Genomic DNA, 15309 nt, shown 5'->3' with positions numbered 1-15309 from the left:
ATCGACACAATCCCGCCGCAACTCTACACGACGAGGAGCTATCTCAGTGACTCTTTTATAATTCCTTTTTCTCCTTCCGCTATTTTTTTTTCTTTTGCTACACCTAACGCTGTCTACACCGTGCCTCGCATCGTTTCTTTACGCTCTCGCCCTTGGCTCCTTGACGTCGAGTGTCGAGTACTGAATATACCAAAGACAAATTTACTTTCTGCGCCTGCACCTCCCCCAAAAGGTTCTCAGCAACGCGTGTCCCGGAACTGAGAGACGAGGTTCAAAGCCGTATGCGTACGTGTACTGTGCGCCGTAAGTTATTGACTTGTCGAAACTTCCAACTCACCCCCGGTCTATCTCTTTGGCCGCCCTGTCCCATATCGTCGCAGTTGTAGCCGGCTGCTAGGCTGCCCTTTTTGCCGTCGTCACCTCTGACCTCATTTGACTTTTTGTCTTGCTCCATCCTCGCCTCTTGCTACTGCCACCCACCCCACTCGTCCATTTGATCAACGTTACCGCCTGCCCCAGATATAATACATCATCGTCATCATAGGGACTTCAACAACTGATGCTTCTGCCGCAGGTGAATCAAAGCCCCCAAAGCGCTTGCGCCTCGTCCTCGACCGGGTCAACAGCAAACTGGCAACACACCTGACTACTTCACAGTTCAGCCCGGCGGATCTCAGTCTGGAGCCCAATCCGTTCGAGCAGTCCTTCAGGGGCGCTCTAGAAACACCAGGAGCAACCAGGTTGCCCTCGGTCGCTGCATTGACGTCACCTTCATCTCTCCTGCCCAACAGTAACATGACGCCGTTCAACTGGGGAGGAGATTCGTTGCGGACCGGGCCTCTGAGCCCAGGGATGCTCTCTGGGCAGGCCAATGATTACCTTGGCGATACCCCTCACCTTCGTGGCGGTTCCCCTACACCCAACGAGTCCTCTCTAAGTACGGGCTTGACACCGGGCGGCAGCGGTTCTATGTTCCCTTCCCAAAGCCCGAATTCTCAACTTTCTGCTCAACTCGCTAGCGGCGGAGCTACGCCCAGCACTCTCGACTTCCACCGAACTGCTATGAGCGCTGCGGCCAAACGTGATCAGAACGGTGCTCCTCCGCAATCACGAGGGCAACAACCACCACCTCCGCCTCAGCAACAGCAACCGTCTGTTACCTCTAAACCCCAAGAAATGCCCAACGGCGTGACAACCGCCAAACGGGAGGCGAAGCCTGCATCGGGCACTTTTGGCCCCCACAATAACGACGCTGCGAATGGCCTATTCATGTTTGCCCAAGGTAGGAACGGTGCCCAGAGTACGAACCAATTCGCCGTCACTTCAGGCGCCCCCGGCCACGCTCACCCTGCCCCCGTCGCCCCACAGAATATGAACACTTCGCCGCACCTGTCGAGTGTTAATGGAGGCTCAATTGGCTCTGCGCGCGGCATGAGTGAGGGCAGTATTGCTTCAGACGAGAGCGAACAGGCTAGGCCTAATACGCGAGTCAAGGGCAGGAGAAACCCCCCTCCCGCAAACAGCCGACGAAAGGCGGATGGGCCCTCAGCCAAGTCTCCCGCTACTAAGAAATCCAAGACCAATGCTGCTGCTATCAATGGTGACATGGATTTCTCTGATGACGAGTCCAAGATGAAACTGGAGGAGGGCGGATCCAAGTCAAAGATGACGGACGAGGAGAAGCGAAAGAACTTTCTCGAGCGCAATCGGCATGTTCTTGAACCCTTGATTGTTCTGTATTGAGACATATTTATTGACTCTTTGAACCAGCGTCGCTGCCCTCAATTGTCGTCAGAGGAAGAAACGATGGCTTACCAGCCTGCAGACCAAGGTTGAGATGTTCAATACGGAGAACGATGCCTTGACGGCGCAAGTCACCCAGCTCAGAGAAGAGGCGGTCAACCTAAAGACACTTCTTTTTGCCCACAAGGACTGTCCAGTTACGCATCGGCATGGTCTCCACGGTGCCTTCGTGTCGCAGGTCATTGAGCCCTTCAATCCGCAGATGAACCCCTATGGTATGGCTGCACCGACGCCAAACCAGGTCATGGCTGGCCAGGGTGTGCAGCGGCGTTTCTCATAGCGCGAGCGCCTGCCTATTCCGCCGTCCGGTCTAGAAGCTCAGCGCGTTCAGTTGAGTGACTGCCCTCTGCCTACCGGGCTTGGCAGATCTCCGCGTCTAAAAGCTGGACGGGATCAGTCTCTTTTGGACAGTCAGTTGCTTGATGGACCTATCCACCCTTTGCTTGCTCAACTTGCTCAACCAGGGGACGATGACGTCCCCCCGGGGTAATTCTTATTATACACATATACAAGGGGCCCTAGGGGTTGCTGTTCCGAAGGCCAGCTGGCTCATATATTCGCTTCACCTTCTGGGCTGTACAACAATTGATGATGAACGGAACATCCGGAGGGGGATTGGTGTCTGGGGTTCACGGATAGCGGACGAGTGTAATTGGAGACGAGTTCGCGGTACCATGCAGTACCCACCTGCCGGTACCATCCAGTACCCCTCTGCCGATAAGACCCCTCTACTGATAAGCAAAAAAAAAGTTTCCCCATACAAAATGCCCAATTTCACTTACACGGTGCTTGGCCAAAATTGAAGTTACTTACGTGAAACAAGTTGTGTCTTATTGAGAGTTTCATGCTGTTTCGTATTATGCTATTGTTGCTTACGCTATATGGGCGGTTTGGCCGCATGGAACTATCGCAAAATTTCTATCCATGCCTCCTCCACGAACACTCCTCCCCCAAAGCTTGTAGGACCTTTATCTGCGCCGGCCTTCCATAATCGCCTTGAAAAATGGCTCGAGCTTCTTACACAGAGGATGACATTATTGAAGCAATATTGGATGTCACAGATAACGGTCTCTCGCAGAACCAATCCGCCCAGAAGCACGGCATCCCTCAGCCGACTCTTTCGAACCGATTAAGAGGTGTACCGCCAAAGTTCGAGGTCACCCATCCCGCCCAGCTGTTATCCAAGTCTCAGGAGTCCAGATTAGTTTCCTGGATACTTCGACAAGAGGCCTTGGGCTATGCTCCTTCTCACAGTCAAGTTCGCGCCACCGTCGCTGCCCTCCTACAACAGCAAGGCAGGGAAAAGCCTATCGGCGTACATTGGCTAGCCAGGTTTATGAAACGACATCCGTCCATAAAGACGAAGATAGGAAAACGCCAGGAGGCGTCGAGGTTCAATTGTTTTACCCCGACCGCCGTCAATTGGTACTTTGACATCCGCGAGAGCGAATATGGCTGGATCAAACCTGAGAACACTGTTAATGTTGACGAGGGTGGCATCATGGCCGGATTTGGTGAGTATTTTGTCGTTTCTTTCATGAGACAAACTAACCAGCTGCCAATGTAGGCTTGGATTCCTTAGTTATCGGCAGTAGCGACCCCAAGAAGAAAGCCTTCCTCAAAGGCTCCCAGTCCCGCACTTGGACCAGCTTTCTCGAAGCCGCAACTGCAACTGGCCGTCTTCTGAAGCCGGGGATTATCTTTAAAGGCAAAGAGCTTCAGCAACAGTGGTTTATTGATGAGCTCAAGGAAGTGGCTGACTGGTATTACATCACGTCCGACAACGGCTGGACAGACAACCATATAGCGGTCGAGTGGCTCAAACAGGTCTATCTTCCCCAAACACAGCCGGAAGATGAGTCAGATGCGAGGCTTATCATCTTAGATGGTCATCGAAGCCATGTATCTGTTCGTATCCGCCTTTTCCGGGCCACCTGGGCCGGGGATGTCGCTGACCGTAAATCTAGGATGAGTGGATGGCTACGTGCTTTTTGAACAACGTGTATTGTTGTTACCTGCCGGCTCACTGCTCCCACGGCCTACAACCACTCGACAATGGTCCATTTAATGCATCCAAGGCGGCCTATCGCAAAGAACTCCAAAAGCTGACAAGCCTGACCGATTCTGCGCCGGTGGACAAGGTAAACTTCATCAAGGCCTATGCCAAAGGCAGAGAAGTGGGTATGACGAAGAAAAACATCCTTTCTGGTTGGAGAGTGACCGGAAACTGGCCGATTTCTCGACGGAAAAGCGCTCATACATCCTGAGATCCAGCCTGACAAGAAGGAAAACGACGCCCGCATCAGACGGCCTCAGCGACGGGCAACGCGACTCTGATAACACGCCAAAGACCAGCCGTCACATCAGGGATCTAGGTAAGAACAAAAGCCCTTCGACAAGAAGGCGCTATTCTGTGATATCGAAAGGTTTTGAAGCACAAGAGTCAAAGATCGCTTCTCTAAGCTCAAGAGTAGCCAGTTTAGAGGAGGAAGTCGGGAGGCTGAGCAGAGGCAAGAAGAGGAAAGCGATACCGAATCCCAACAGGAAGTTTATGACACTGGCCGAGTCTCTAGTGACCGGTGACACTATTTCTGAACCAAACGAAATGATTGAAGAGACAGAGGGTGTCGAAGAGGTGATCGAGGTGGGAGGAGTGGAAGAGGATGAGGGCTCAGATTCGGAGGCGGAAGAGTTAGCTGTCACACGCACGCGCGCAGGCCGTGCAGTTAGAAGACCAAGACTATATTAAAATACATTCGATTCCAAGCTGGAAAAATAGGAATTGACTTGTTTTTCGTATTTCTGGTGGCTCTTTGTGAGGGGGTTGAAAATTAGCAGTTTGTATGGGGAAACTTTTTTTTGCTTATCGATGGTGCCCGCAATTACGTCGTAATTCGCTTAGACCACGTGACAACTTATCCCCCGCAAAAGGCGGCCCGTGAAATCGTGTGCGCGACGCCTGATAAGTGCGTTTGATAAGTCCCCCGCAACTTATCTAGCTCCAGACGGAAAAACGACACCACATAGAAAGGCCTCGATCGACCGAGATGGCCGCAGACGACTCGTACACGGCCGCAGACGAGCGCGCCCGCGCCGCCCGGAGGGCGGGCCTCCAGGCGAAGAAGGACGAACAGCCGGCGAACACGGCGCGGAGTTACGCTGCGAAGCAGCGGGAGTGGAAGGCGCGTCCTCCCCGGCCGCCCCCCTCTCTTCCCCCTTTCCCTTCCCTCTTTTTACGCAGGAGCCCCATGGACGGCTAACAGACGAAAACCTATAGGCCTGGTGCCGTACGCCCCGGGCTGCGGCAGACGGCTCACTCTATAGCTGGCCCGACGGCGAGCTCGTAACGCCGGACAAGCTAGCGGCGTGGCTCAAAGAGGATATCCTCTTACGACGCGTAGCGCCGCCGCAGAAGAAGCCACGGGCACGGGGTAGGGGTAAGGGTAAGGGTAAGGGCAAAGGCAAGGCGGTACAGTTACGGCAGCAGCTTGAACAGGAGCAGCTCGAGGCCGCGGCCCTGGCAGAGGCCGAAAGCCTAGCCGAAGCCCTAGAGGTCCCCCTGGCCGAGGCCGCCGAGCTGCTCGCGGACGACCGCGAGGGCTACGTGCCACCCACGGCCCTTGCGCCGGCTGCAGCAGACCTTGCCGAAGGATCTCTGCTTACGAAGGGCACTATCGACGCCTATATCGCGGCCGTTATCGAGCTCTGGCGGCTCCAGGTGGCCCACGGTAACGCGAACACGGAGAACCCCCGGGGCGCCGCCGTACGGGGCTTCCTTGAGCAACGAGGCCGGCAGCGGGGATGCACGACCGCGCCTCCTTTAAAGACCGCGGAACCGACGGGATCCAGGCCGGCTATTCGCACGATGAATGGCTCCGGATCCAGGATCTCCTTCTCAGCGGGGCCGCATACATGCCGCAAAACCTCCGTACACGAGTCGACCTCCTATTCGGCCACTACTACCTCCTACGAGGGGAGAACCGCCGTAAGATGGAGCTTGCAGACCTGTCCCTACTCGACTATCCGTCTTCAGAAGGCCCGACCCCCTGTGGCTGCCTCGTGACCCTTCTGCGAGACGGTAAGCTGAACAAGACGGCAAAGAAAGAGTTCATGGGCGCCCTCCGGCATAAGGACCCCTTGCTCTGTACGCAAGGGGCTCTGGCACAGCTCTTCTTCTGGCGCTGGCACGTCGCCGGCGAGTCGCCCCCGTCCTTCCGGCGCCGCCAGGACTGGTATCGGATCAAGGTCCTTGTTGGACGGGACCGCGAGCAGGAGCTCTCGTACCCGACGCAGCTACAAGAGACCTGGCGCATCTTCGGCGCCGCTGGCCTTGTCGCGTCAAAGAAGACTCACCTCCCGCGCAGGGTAGGCGCCCAGGACGCTGAGACCCACGGCACGTCGCTCGCCCAGATCTCGCAGGCCGGCCGCTGGAACCAGAGCGTGCTCTGCCAGGCCTATCTTACGCACCTACCGCGCCAGTTCATGCGTATCGTCGCCGGCTTCTCGGCGTCACCGGGGGACTACTTCCTCGCGCGTGCGGCTAATGAACCCCCGTACGTCTTACAAAAGCAGCTCTGGCCGTGGATCGAGGAGTGGGAGCCTCGCTTTGAGGCGCGCGCGCGCCGGCAGTGCTGGGCAGAAGGCGGCCTCGACGACGACGACCTAGCCGCCGACGGCTTCCTTAAGCTTATGCGACGCCTGCGCATAGTGCTCTTACAGGACCTGGCTGTCTTGCAGCCTCGCTACCCGTCGCTGCCCTTCTTCGCCCACGCCCCTTTTAATGGGCCCGAATGGGACGAGTTCGCCGTCGCCGTTCGCTCCGACGCGGCAGGGGCTACGGAGCCGTTAAGCCTGCTCGTACAACGCGCGCTGCCAGAGCTAAGCGGCGTGTTAGAGAGCACGCGCGAGGCCCTCTTACAGAATAACCAGCGACTCGCCATTCGGTTAGAGGCCCGGCTAGAGGCAATTCAGGGCGGCCTCGATTCCCTGCTCCAGGGCAAGGTCCCAATCACCTTTACCGGCCACTTTGGAGCCGGGCCAGCAGTGTCGCTGGCGCCGGCGCCGTCGATAGCCCCTACCTTGAACTTCAATACGGCTCCGGCTCCGGCTCCAGAGCCTCCAGTACCAGATATGCCCGTCGTTGCAGCCCTGGCCAAGGTCTTTACAGTGCGGGACGTCTGGAAGGAGTGGGAGGAAGGGATTGCAGGTCAGCCGGCTGTACGGGTGCTAGAAGAGACGTGGGGAAGCCGCTGGCGCCCGGGGAACGGGATTAGGGTGCAGTTCTGTCGCCGGAAGGTGATCTGGGACGAGCTCTTGGCCCGCACGGCGTCCGGCAAGAGCGAGGAGGAGGCAGTTGCAGAGCTAGAGCTCTTACGCGCCGGCCGGAGCTTGAACCGGCTCGTCGACGAGCTCAAACAGCGCCGCCGGCGGGGCCAGGGCCAGGGCCAGATACGGGTACAGGTAGGGACCCCCCGTGCCCGATGACCCAGACCCGGGACCAAGGCCGACTCGGGGCCAGGGCCATCGGGGGCGCTGGGCTCGGCTGGGGAGGAGACGGACCGCCCCTCGTCGACGGTAAGCTGGCCGTCAAGTAGGATGTTAATATATTTGCATACCGGTGACTATTTTGTATATATGCATCTATTTAGAAGACGTATTTTTGAAGATTAAGGAGCCGTAGGATCAGTGCATTGCTCTCTCGTAGTCCTTGCAGTGAAGCCTACTCTCCCCCCAAGGCGCTGCACATGCAAATATCTCAGCGCCCGCTCGCCTATACAGCGTCGCTCTTGAACCAAACGGACTGCCAGAGCGTAGCAGTCCTCCAGCCCTGGAATTGCATCGATTTGACTCCTAACCGTCGAGATATTCGCGTGCGCGGCGCCGGGCACTTATCAGATGGTAGTTGTGTAATCACATACGATTTCCCGAAATTACTCCGCAAAACGACCCCACGATAAGTTCTGCTTATCTCAACACCTTCTCGCATCATTCTCGTCAGTCCTCGTCTCATCCTTCAAGCTTCGCCATAATCGTATTTGACATGTCCGAAAGTCATGCCGGTCGATATCGTCCATTGCTCCCTGGACCAACGCGCGGAGACCTTCCTGGGGCTCCACCGCCAAGAATCGCGACCCGGAAGCGCTCCGTTGTCAAGACAGCTTGCGGAGCGTGCAGACAACGCAGGGTCAAGGTTCTACATCAATGCTACTCCCCCCGAGCCAAAAGAGCGACTAACCGAAAGGGCCAACATAGTGCGATAAAAGACGCCTCAGATGTTCTGCGTGCGTCGCGGTCGGACGGGAATGCCAATATGCTGCTTATCCGTATGAGTTACAGGCGGCCGCCATATAACGGAAACACGATAAGCTCCAGGAGCAAATGGCGGATCATGAAAACCTGTATAACTCACTCCAGACGCGACAGCCTGGGGAAATGGAAGAGATCCTTCGACAGATATGGGGTGGCAGGGACGTGAAGTCGGTGATGGAGGACATCCAGGAAAGGAGCCTACTCCACCAGCTCACTTCAGCTCCGGCATTCGGTAATCAACCGTCAGTAGCTTCCGGGTCTCATTAGCCAAATATCGCGTTTCGAGGACCTGCGACCGGTCATTCCATCTCCGGTAGCTCCCAAGGACAATCTCCAGCAAGCGCACGACGGTTCAGTTTTGGTCATCTCCGCACCCCAGACTTACCTCCCCGTGAGTACCATATGCTTATGCAGTCAAAGTTGCAAGTATATGTTTGTAAACTGATGTACTTTCTCAGATACGGCCATCCAGAGCACATTTTCGAGAAGACTTGGCGGGATACACAACATACATATGCCGAGGATAACATCCTTGTCGACATTCCAGGATACACACTTCCACTTTCGCGATGGACGACTATCTCCAGCGACGATAAACCCTTAAGCTATCTCTTGCTGCTCTATTGGACATGTGATACAGTCTGCAGTCGTGTCATCGATCGGACCATCTTCGAGGAGGACCTGAAATCACTTGATCCCCCCTCAAGCCAGCCACACGCGTTATGCTTCTGCTCCCCTTTTCTTGTCAACGCGCTTTTAGCCGTCAGCTGTTTACATAGTTTACTAATGTGGCCACATATGAAGCCTTTACTGACGAGAGCTTCAGCTGTACACAACGAACCAGGCGACTTTTCGTCAGTCCAGCGACCCAAACACACGAGGTCGGGCTTTTGCCGAAGAAGCAGCACGACTCTTACCTTTAGAAGATATCTGCCCGTTCATTACCAGTAGTACAGGGCCTGGCGTTAATGTACGTCTACGAGGGAGCTCTCGGCAATGGGGAGACGGCGTTGAGTTACCACAGTCGTATGCAAGCGAGATACCTTACGCTGCGACTCGATGATGTACCGCGCTCCACTGGCGTCGCCATCACCGGAGCCCGGCAGCGCAGAGAGGCACACGGGTTTTCATGAATTTCATGGGGGTTCCACGTCTGGGATTGGTATGTTACGACCTCTGGCCATGTTCAGACAGGAGGCCTAACCATTGCCACAGGATTACCAAGAAACCGAATAGACCAAAGACCTGGCGTGACGAAACCACATCGCCATTGTGCAAGAGAGACAATCCGGATTACTGGTGGTTCCCATACCCAGTGTCTGTGGTTCCACAAAAGGCGTTGAAACGAGAGATATTTGACGCGGAATATGACCTTACAGAGATTACAGAACAAGTCCTCGAGTTCTTGATCCTGCCCGAGGAGGGCCGTCCGCCTCGCCGGAATACGAAGAGGGCTATGGAACTCTACACAAGGCTTAGTGAGTGGAAGTTTTCTCTTCCAGAACCACTTCAGGCGGAGAATGCGGTGCTGCCAGCCGCTATACTACTCCAGTATGTTAGTAATCTCTGAAGTTGCTTTCCATCACTAACTTAAATGCCGTTAGCCTCAGCGTCGAACTCATCATCATCAGCATACTCAGGCCGTTTGATGGTTTAACTAAGGAAGAGTTTGGGCCGTTTGACCCAGTTACAATGTGTCACGCACACGTACACAACATAATGTCGACATTGTGGCACTTCCGAGCTCTGTATACTCTCCGAAACGAGCACTGGACGATTCAAGCTGCTTCGGCCTGTGCATTTCAGGTGTTATTCGACATAGAGGCCAGTCCGATCCAACTTGAGGCGTTCATCAAGGCTTCCTGGGCGCTGATTGAGCTGGGAGAGTCGTTTCCGGTTGCCAAAGATGTCACTCTCGATAGAGTCTGTTACAGGCTGAAGCCAACTTTAACATAAACGCGGTGACCTTCCCAAAGCTATCCGCTGTTCCCTAAATGCCCGTCTTCGACCCACTCATCTGTACGATCTGAGAATAGCCCAAGGCGAGCATCATACCAACCCCGACCTCTCTCACGTATTATTCGAACATTCTCAGCTCCATGCCTTGACCATGACTTTGTCCATTCATTCTCCCCAAGATCTGCCGGATAGCATCCGTCCACCAGCTCAACACAAATCCACCATATCGAGGCAAGGCCTTCCAAGCTCTACTGCGGCCGTGGAAATATTTTCCCACCCCACAGCTTATCCGTTGTCAGTGTCCGACCCTTGGACTTAATGACTTGTCTGGATTCTCGGGCGAAGGGTGTCGCTGGGGAAGCTATCAAGACTGGCGTTGGCAATCTGCTCGTTATCTTCAGTCTGGCACGATTAAGTTGGATCTTACCCTTGGCCGGCCCTGGTGATCGTCTGTACCCGTAATTGTGTGAATTGCTCGAAGTCGCCCTTCTTCATACCTGGCGCTCAATGTCTTCCCATGGTATGTTAGGTCCTCATCCTTGATGAGGACGAGGGGCATAGAGTAGAACCACATTCGCGGTGTTTGCGACGTCTTGGTGATGGTATTGTCCTGCGTTTGGTCATACACTCGGAACGGCCTTAGAGGGAAGTTGGCGCATCTGTTCGAATATACTGTAAAAGGAAGGAGGATACGTGTCGTCATGGACCCGCCTGAGACACCACACAACACATAATACACGCACACCAATGTACGGAAAATTGGATGCAAGGTACGTCGGCATAGAAGCTTCCCCTAGACACATCGCGATCCATCGCTCGTCGTGTGATCATATAGGGACCCCGGGCTGTAGGACCTCCTGCGAAGTTTGATCCCGCCCCCCGCAACGAAATTGTCTCGACAGTTGCGCTGACCACTAAAACATTACGGAGGCACTCCGCCAGCCCAGGTTTAGGGTTTGTCGCTGATAAGGTGGTGCCCGAGACATAAGCCTCATTGGCTTGAGCCACGTCATCAAGGCGCTTTCCGAAAGGTGCTTTCCGAGAGGCGGTTTCGTCGAGGGGGTAGGTTTCCCGGTCGCGTCCCTGGCATCTTTTAACAGCTCAGCAATCACTAAAAACATGTGTTTTTACAACGGATGAGGCTCAATCACTCCAATCCATCAGGGTACCTTGGATGGCAGTAACGTAACGATAGGCCATTTCTGAAACAAAATAAAAAAAAAAAAAAAAAAAAAAAACGGAGGGTGAACACGAGGAGAAGACGAAGTTCATTTTTACATTTATGAAGCGCATCGATGAGAAGTCAAATCCTACATTACTACAAGGGTATGGTTCGGGTGTGCGCAACATGGCAGTGGCAAGTATCTGGTTGCAAATCTCGATCTGCCTTGTCTTTTGGGAGGCTATATTCGATTTATTGATCCTACCACGTGAGAACGCGCAGGGGATGATGTCAATATCGTTCACAATTCACAAAAGAGTTTTGGCTGCGCCCCCCTCATGCCTAACATTACCAAGGTGGCCTGCACAGAGTTAGCCAAAGCCAAAGAGTAATGGCCGAGATACAACATGCAATGTATATGCCGAAGGTATCTCCCTCACTGGGAGGGATACCTCGCATAACACCCAGACAATCGTACTGAGACATGTAAATAAGGTCCCCGATTGAATACTACAAGCCGCCAGCGGCAAATAATTCGAATTGCCTGCAACTAAAACGAGGACGGCTCCGATGGAATATGACGCTAATATAGATGATCCTCATCCCAGCTTAAGGTATCTTTCCCGTTTCCCCACTCCATCCTCAAGCTTTTAGATCGGCTCCTCGTCCCCCTCTCATCTCGCTCTCCCGCCCGTTGCTCGATATATCGCCCATTATGGAAGACCCGTGCAAGTCGTCGTCGTACTCGGTCATCCCAAGAATCCGCTACAACACTGTCGGCGGCGTCAACGGTCCCCTCGTCATCCTCGAGCATGTATGTCGTTATGCCAGGGTCCAGTTAGCTTGTGCCTTACCAGCTGGCAACAATAGGTCAAATTCCCGCGATACAACGAGATCGTGACGCTCACTCTTCCCGATGGCACTGAGCGATCGGGTCAGATCCTGGAAGCTCGAGGTTTGCGCCGCTACTAAACAACCCCTGGAAGTAATGACGCGGGACATGCTGACAGTGATTAACAGGCGACCGAGCGGTCGTTCAGGTACTTCCTCGAAACGCGATGTATTTCAACAGGGCGATTGACGAGTGTACCAGGTCTTCGAAGGCACTTCCGGTATCGATGCCAAGAAGGCAGGCAGCAATGCGAGCTGTAATAAGAAAGTTAGGCTGAGACGCAATAGACTAAGGTCGAGTTCACCGGCCAGAGCTTGAAGCTCGGTGTGTCTGAGGACATGCTTGGTCGTATCTTTGATGGATCTGGACGAGCTATCGATAAGGGTCCCAAGGTACTGGCGGAGGACTACCTCGACATCAACGGCAGTCCCATCAACCCTTAGTCTCGTGTAAGGCAGGCGCTCCGGGCGTTCATTCTTGACTAACAACCCTAGGAATATCCCGAAGAGATGATCTCGACCGGTATCTCCGCCATCGACACCATGAACTCGATTGCCCGAGGACAAAAGATCCCCATTTTCTCCGCCTCCGGTCTGCCTCACAACGAAATCGCCGCCCAGATTTGCCGGCAGGCTGGTCTGGTCCAGAAGCAGGGAGTTACCAACAAGGGCGTCCACGATGGTCACGACGAGAACTTCTCCATCGTCTTTGGTGCCATGGGCGTCAACTTCGAGACTGCACGTTTCTTCACTCATGATTTCGAGGAGAACGGCAGCTTGGAGCGTGTCACTCTCTTCCTGAACCTCGCCAATGACCCTACGTAGGCGCGGTCATCCATGATATCATGCAATCGAGACTGACCCTGCCTAGTATCGAGCGTATCATTACTCCCCGTCTCGCCCTCACCACTGCCGAATACTATGCCTACCAGCTCGAAAAGCACGTCCTGGTCATTCTTACCGATCTCTCTGCCTACTGCGATGCCCTTCGAGAAGTGTCGGCTGCCCGAGAAGAAGTGCCCGGTCGACGCGGTTTCCCCGGTTATATGTATACTGACTTGTCCACCATCTACGAACGAGCCGGTCGTGTCAAGGGCCGCAACGGATCCATCACCCAGATTCCCATTCTGACCATGCCCAATGACGATATTACTCACCCCATCCCCGATTTGACTGGCTACATTACTGAGGGTCAGGTGTTTGTCGACCGAGCTCTGGACAACCGCGGTATCTACCCTCCCATCAACGTGCTGCCTTCGCTGTCCCGTCTGATGAAGTCTGCCATTGGTGAGGGCATGACCCGCAAGGACCACGGTGATGTGTCGAACCAGCTGTACGCCAAGTACGCTATCGGTCGTGATGCCGCGGCCATGAAGGCTGTCGTCGGTGAGGAGGCTCTGTCGCCTGAGGACAAGCTGTCTCTGGAGTTCTTGGAGAAGTTTGAGCGCCAATTCATTAGCCAGGGCCAGTACGAATCGCGAACCATCTACGAGTCTCTTGATCTCGCATGGACCCTCCTCCGAATCTACCCCAGGGAGATGCTCAACCGTATTCCCGCCAAGATCCTCAACGAGTTCTACCAGCGAGCCGCCAAGGAGGCGAAGGCCAAGGTCAGGGTTCGGGCGGAGACCGAGACCCGGGGTCAGCAGCAGAACAAGGAAAACCTCATTGACGCCTGAGGAGCCAATTTGTTCGCGTTTCGATTGGTAACAGTATCCCCTCAATTGTCGAAAGGCTCCCAAAAGTACCTTGCCCCACATGACCCCTATTACATGACAGGTACATGAGGGGAACCTAAAGATGCATCATTAACTATTCTCGCCAAAATCGTCATATAAATCATTTTAAAGTCATCTATGAGTTCTTAATTAATACCGGGCGAGGCCCTCAATGCATATAATGATAGCAGCTTCATCAGAGAAGATGACAGCCGGTCAGCAATAATAAGAAGAGGCCTCAATTAAAGAAAAAGAAGCATCAATCAATTTGGGGGTGTGAGCAGTGTGATGTCGCGATTTGTAACTCAAAATATTGTTGGGACATCTATTATCGGCCAATTTAGGGCAGACATCCCTGGAGTGACCTGGCGGGAGCCTTTCGACAATTGAGGGGATAATGGGCGCGCAAGGCAGAGGTAGGACTCGTAGGGAGAGCAACTTGTTTTCAATGGATCGTTCACATGCTGGAGGACTCGTCTTGGAGGAAACTGTAGCGCGCAAGAGAAGGTCTTGGGAGTGAACATAGGTGGCCGAGTTAATTCCATTCAGTCAAGTCCTAAGCCGATACTTCAAAGTTTCTAACAACAAGTGATCTTTATGAGTGTTTGACTGACTTGACAAATCTGGAAAGTGGGCGGTACAGTGCCAGAAATTCGGGTTTTCATTGCGCCCAACTTTTCATTCTGCAAGTCTAGCCAGACTGATATGAAAGCGAAACTTAAGAAACCGGAAAAATCACTCGAATTTTCTGTTTCTTACTCTTCTGTACTTTCATACCAAGAGGAAATGGAGGAGGACCGGCGACAGACCGACCTTGGCACGGCGGCCGATATCGAAGAAGCCCAGCTCGCTAAGTCGACTTCGCCCCCCGGCGCCGAAACTTAGACGGCACCGACGACACAGAATAAAGGAACGCCATTAAGACAACCAAAGAAGATATTCGTGGGTCGACGAGCCGCGGCTGAGGCTGCGGTGAAGACTGGAGGATCAGGGACGCCAGGTGAGAGTGGTGCTGTTCAGAGTTTGCTTACCGCTTCATGACAACCAGTTTCTTTCTCGAGTTTGTGAGATCAAAGTATGAGTGAGGATCATATAGCTCACATATCTTATTATTATTGCTACTAAACCTCGAAGAGCACTCAGATTCTTGAACCGAGTTCCCAAGGAGATCCTCGAAGATCCCAACTTCAAGGCCACTATCGCCCTGCTGCCTGCCAACTACAACTTTGCGATGCCCGAGACGATCCATCGCATCCGTTCCTCAGGTGCCCAAAAAGTTGCACTGCAGTTACCGGAAGGCCTACTCCTCTTTGCCATCACCATCTCCGACATCCGCACCCAGTTCTGCCCAGGCAATCGAGACGCTTATGGGTAACGTTACCGACGGCGCATACCGTATTGCCGATCACACGGCGCGGGCGCTTGGCTGCGATCTGCTCGTTCATTTTGCTCACAGTCTCATCCACG

At 54.0% G+C, this 15309-nt stretch overlaps 4 protein-coding genes across 4 annotated transcripts; all 4 read left to right on the top strand.

Moving 5' to 3' along the window:
* Nucleotides 1–559: 559 nt before the first annotated feature.
* MRS44_018078 (uncharacterized protein) lies at nt 560–2083 on the top strand (the record flags this gene model as incomplete). The annotated part of the gene is made up of 3 exons (XM_065616281.1): nt 560–574; nt 658–1713; nt 1826–2083. The coding sequence occupies 3 exons, from the start codon at nt 560–562 to the stop codon at nt 2081–2083; spliced, it is 1329 nt and encodes a 442-aa protein (XP_065472353.1).
* Nucleotides 2084–2806: 723 nt separating this feature from the next.
* Nucleotides 2807–10106, top strand: MRS44_018077 (uncharacterized protein; the record flags this gene model as incomplete). Its single annotated transcript, XM_065616280.1, has 12 exons — nt 2807–3317; nt 3386–3760; nt 3882–4178; nt 4230–4528; nt 5081–5566; nt 5653–7263; nt 8218–8344; nt 8430–8503; nt 9069–9235; nt 9328–9663; nt 9717–10035; nt 10089–10106. 12 exons carry the CDS (start codon nt 2807–2809, stop codon nt 10104–10106), a joined length of 4620 nt encoding a protein of 1539 aa, XP_065472352.1.
* A 1842-nt stretch (nt 10107–11948) lies between these two features.
* Nucleotides 11949–13803, top strand: MRS44_018076 (uncharacterized protein; the record flags this gene model as incomplete). The annotated part of the gene is made up of 6 exons (XM_065616279.1): nt 11949–12047; nt 12104–12188; nt 12254–12273; nt 12413–12517; nt 12620–12945; nt 12996–13803. The coding sequence occupies 6 exons, from the start codon at nt 11949–11951 to the stop codon at nt 13801–13803; spliced, it is 1443 nt and encodes a 480-aa protein (XP_065472351.1).
* An 825-nt stretch (nt 13804–14628) lies between these two features.
* On the top strand, nt 14629–15217 carry MRS44_018075 (uncharacterized protein; the record flags this gene model as incomplete). The annotated part of the gene is made up of 2 exons (XM_065616278.1): nt 14629–14696; nt 14986–15217. 2 exons carry the CDS (start codon nt 14629–14631, stop codon nt 15215–15217), a joined length of 300 nt encoding a protein of 99 aa, XP_065472350.1.
* Nucleotides 15218–15309: the final 92 nt, after the last annotated feature.

The sequence above is a fragment of the Fusarium solani genome (assembly GCF_023522795.1).
Source record: "Fusarium solani strain SB1 chromosome Unknown bctg00000015, whole genome shotgun sequence".
Taxonomy (NCBI): Eukaryota; Fungi; Ascomycota; class Sordariomycetes; order Hypocreales; family Nectriaceae; genus Fusarium; species Fusarium solani.
This window is presented reverse-complemented; position numbering and strand designations above follow the sequence as displayed.